The 2759-nt window shown below is 50.7% G+C and overlaps 1 protein-coding gene across 1 annotated transcript in view; it reads right to left on the bottom strand.

Moving 5' to 3' along the window:
• Positions 1–1579: 1579 nt before the first annotated feature.
• The window catches only part of TTC21A (tetratricopeptide repeat domain 21A), a 67623-nt gene continuing 66443 nt past the window's right edge, over positions 1580–2759 (bottom strand). The window contains exon 29 of the mRNA XM_015412801.1: positions 1580–1657. Coding sequence (XP_015268287.1) covers positions 1580–1657 — 78 coding nt within the window. The remainder of the gene's footprint in view (positions 1658–2759) is intronic.

Here is a 2759-nt window from a genome sequence, read left to right as displayed (position 1 = left end):
GGTCCGTGTAGTCAGTTTGGTGTAGTGGTGTAGTGGACTGTAATCTGGGAGAACTGGGTTTGATGCCCTGCTCTTCCACTTGCAGCTGCTGGATGACCTTGGGCAAGCCATAGTTCTGTCAGAGCTGTCCTTAAAAAAGAGCAGTTTCTGTCAGAGCTCTCTCAGCCCCACCTACCTTATAGGGTATCTGTTGTGGGGAGGGGAAAGGAAAGGAGTTTGTAAGCCTCTCTGAGACTCCGAGTGAAGGGCGGGGTATAAATCCAATCTCTTCTTCTTCTTCATTGTACAGTATGTGATTTTTTATTTTTCATAGGTCTATGTAACTACTCCCAAATTGGGGGGGGGGGGGGGAATTCCCTGCAGCTCCCCTTTGCCCTAGGCTCAAAAAGCCGCCTAACTCTTGAGAATGGCACTTTGTGGGGTGGGAGTGGTATGAAAGATTTTCTTTTTTTTTTTTTGTAAACTGAAGTAAAGAAATAAAAAAAAGGATGATCCTAGAAACAAGAAATAAGGTAAAGGCCCGAAGGCAGTAATAGCTATCCGGTCAGGAGGAAAGGCAAAAAGGTCCTTTCAACGCGGCGGTAGAGAGAGAACTGGCGGGATCTCCGCGCCCGTCCCCTCTGGGCATGCGTGCTGGGGTTCCTGCGCATGCTCAGTGGGACTCGCGCGAAAATCCTTTGAAACATAGCTTGCTACGGCACCGGTTGGGTCAGCGCAGGCGCACTAAACCCATTGGTGTGAAGCACAGAGACCACGAAGAAGATCCAGCTCTTCTTCTTCTGAGGCATCTTTACACTATATTTCCTAGCTGTGATATCTTCACAGTCTACCGTTCCCTGTTACTGGGGGCAACCTCGCAGATTCCCAGTGAGAGGCAAGTATTATGGCTCTGCTAATGCTTGGGTTGCGGTGGCTCAGAGGTTAAGACGCTGAGCTGCAGACCGGAAGGTCTGTAGTTCGGCAGTTCAAGACCCGAGGGCCGCATGACGGAGTGCTGAGCTGCAGACCGGAAGGTCTGTAGTTCGGCAGTTCGAGACCCGAGTGCCGCATGACGGAGTGAGCTCCTGTCTCTGGCCCCAGCTCCTGCCAACCTAGCAGTTAGAAAGAAATTGCATGTAGACAAATAGGTACCGCTTCAGTGGGAAGGTAACAGCGCTCTGTGTGCCTTGGCGTTTAGTCATGCCGGCCAGATGACCACGGAAGCATCTTTGGACAGCGCTGGCTCTTCGGCTTGTAAACGGAGATGAGCACCACCCCCTAGAGTCGGATTCGACTGGCTTTCGAGCAAGGGAAACCTTTACTGTTACTTAATGTCTTGCTGAACTGGGTGTGTGTGGTGGCTATAGGCAGGAAGGGAACTGAAGCGAAGTCACCCGTGGGGTAGTAAAAGACCCACAAGCACAGCCGGGATTCGTGGCTTTTTCAAGGAGCCACTTGGGCACAGTGTTACAGCTGGTTTTAATACCACCCACTAGGGAACTTCCCGAATGCACGGGCTTGGTTTACTTAAAATTAAGTTTATTTTTAAATGCCACAGACAAATGTTTAGACTACACCGGACAAGTTATGATGATGAATTCTAAGGTCTGAGAGCTGTCTGGGCCTTCTCCAAAATTTCTTCTCTGATTTTTGGATAACCTGGGCACAACTTCAGCACCTATTACAAGGGGAAAAAACAATGATGATGAGATGTCAAGGCACCGCAAACCACAGGAATAATTTTCAAACTGTGCCATAGTGGCGTTGGAAAGTGCCGTTCAGTCACAGTCGACTTATGGTGACCCTGTAGGGTTTTAGGGCAAGAGGCGTTCAGAGGAGGTTTGCCATTGCCTGCCTCTGCATAGCAACCCTGGTATTCCTTGGTGGTTTCCCATCCACATGCTAACCGGTGCAAACCCTACTCAGCTTCCGAGATCTGGTAAGATGGGCTAGCTTGAGCCAACCAGAAGCCTGGGATTCTTCAGAACTGTCTAAGGGGGATACAGGGTTGCCAACCTCCAGGTGGTGTAGAAACAACAGAGAGTTTCGTTTTTGACTACCTGGAGGTTGGCAATCCTAATTCTTGGGCACAGTTTTTGTGGGGCGTGCCATACAGAATGGATGTGTGCCCCAAAACGATAGGGGCTTACTGACAGTTCAAGAGAAATACCGGCACCCTTCCCACCTTAGAGCAGGGAGAAAGGAGAGCCACAAAGGCTTCTGGATATTCCCGACTTTTTCCCCTGAGGTAGAAATAGGGGTAGAGCAGAGGTTCAGGAACCCTCCTGTTGCTTCAGAGCAAGCAGTGCTGGGATCGCTTCTGTCTGCCTCCCAGTCCCACCAGAAGGGGGGACACCTGGGTCAAATACAGATTGGCCTGCCTGTGGAGTTTCGTTTTTGACTACCTGGAGGTTGGCAATCCTAATTCTTGGGCACAGTTTTTGTGGGGCGTGCCATACAGAATGGATGTGTGCCCCAAAACGATAGGGGCTTACTGACAGTTCAAGAGAAATACTGGCACCTTTCCCACCTTAGAGCAGGGAGAAAGGAGAGCCACAAAGGCTTCTGGATATTCCCGACTTTTTCCCCTGAGGTAGAAATAGGGGGTAGAGCAGAGGTTCAGGAACCCTCCTGTTGCTTCAGAGCAAGCAGTGCTGGGATCGCTTCTGTCTGCCTCCCAGTCCCACCAGAAGGGGGGACACCTGGGTCAAATACAGATTGGCCTGCCTGTGGAGTGGGGATGCCAACCTCCAGGTGGGACCTGGGGATCCCCCGGAATT

The sequence above is a fragment of the Gekko japonicus genome, unplaced genomic scaffold (genome assembly GCF_001447785.1).
Source record: "Gekko japonicus isolate JY-2015 unplaced genomic scaffold, Gekko_japonicus_V1.1 scaffold887, whole genome shotgun sequence".
Lineage (NCBI taxonomy): Eukaryota > Metazoa > Chordata > Lepidosauria > Squamata > Gekkonidae > Gekko > Gekko japonicus.
The sequence above is the reverse complement of the archived record's forward strand: the minus strand, read 5'-3'. Positions and strand labels throughout refer to the sequence as shown.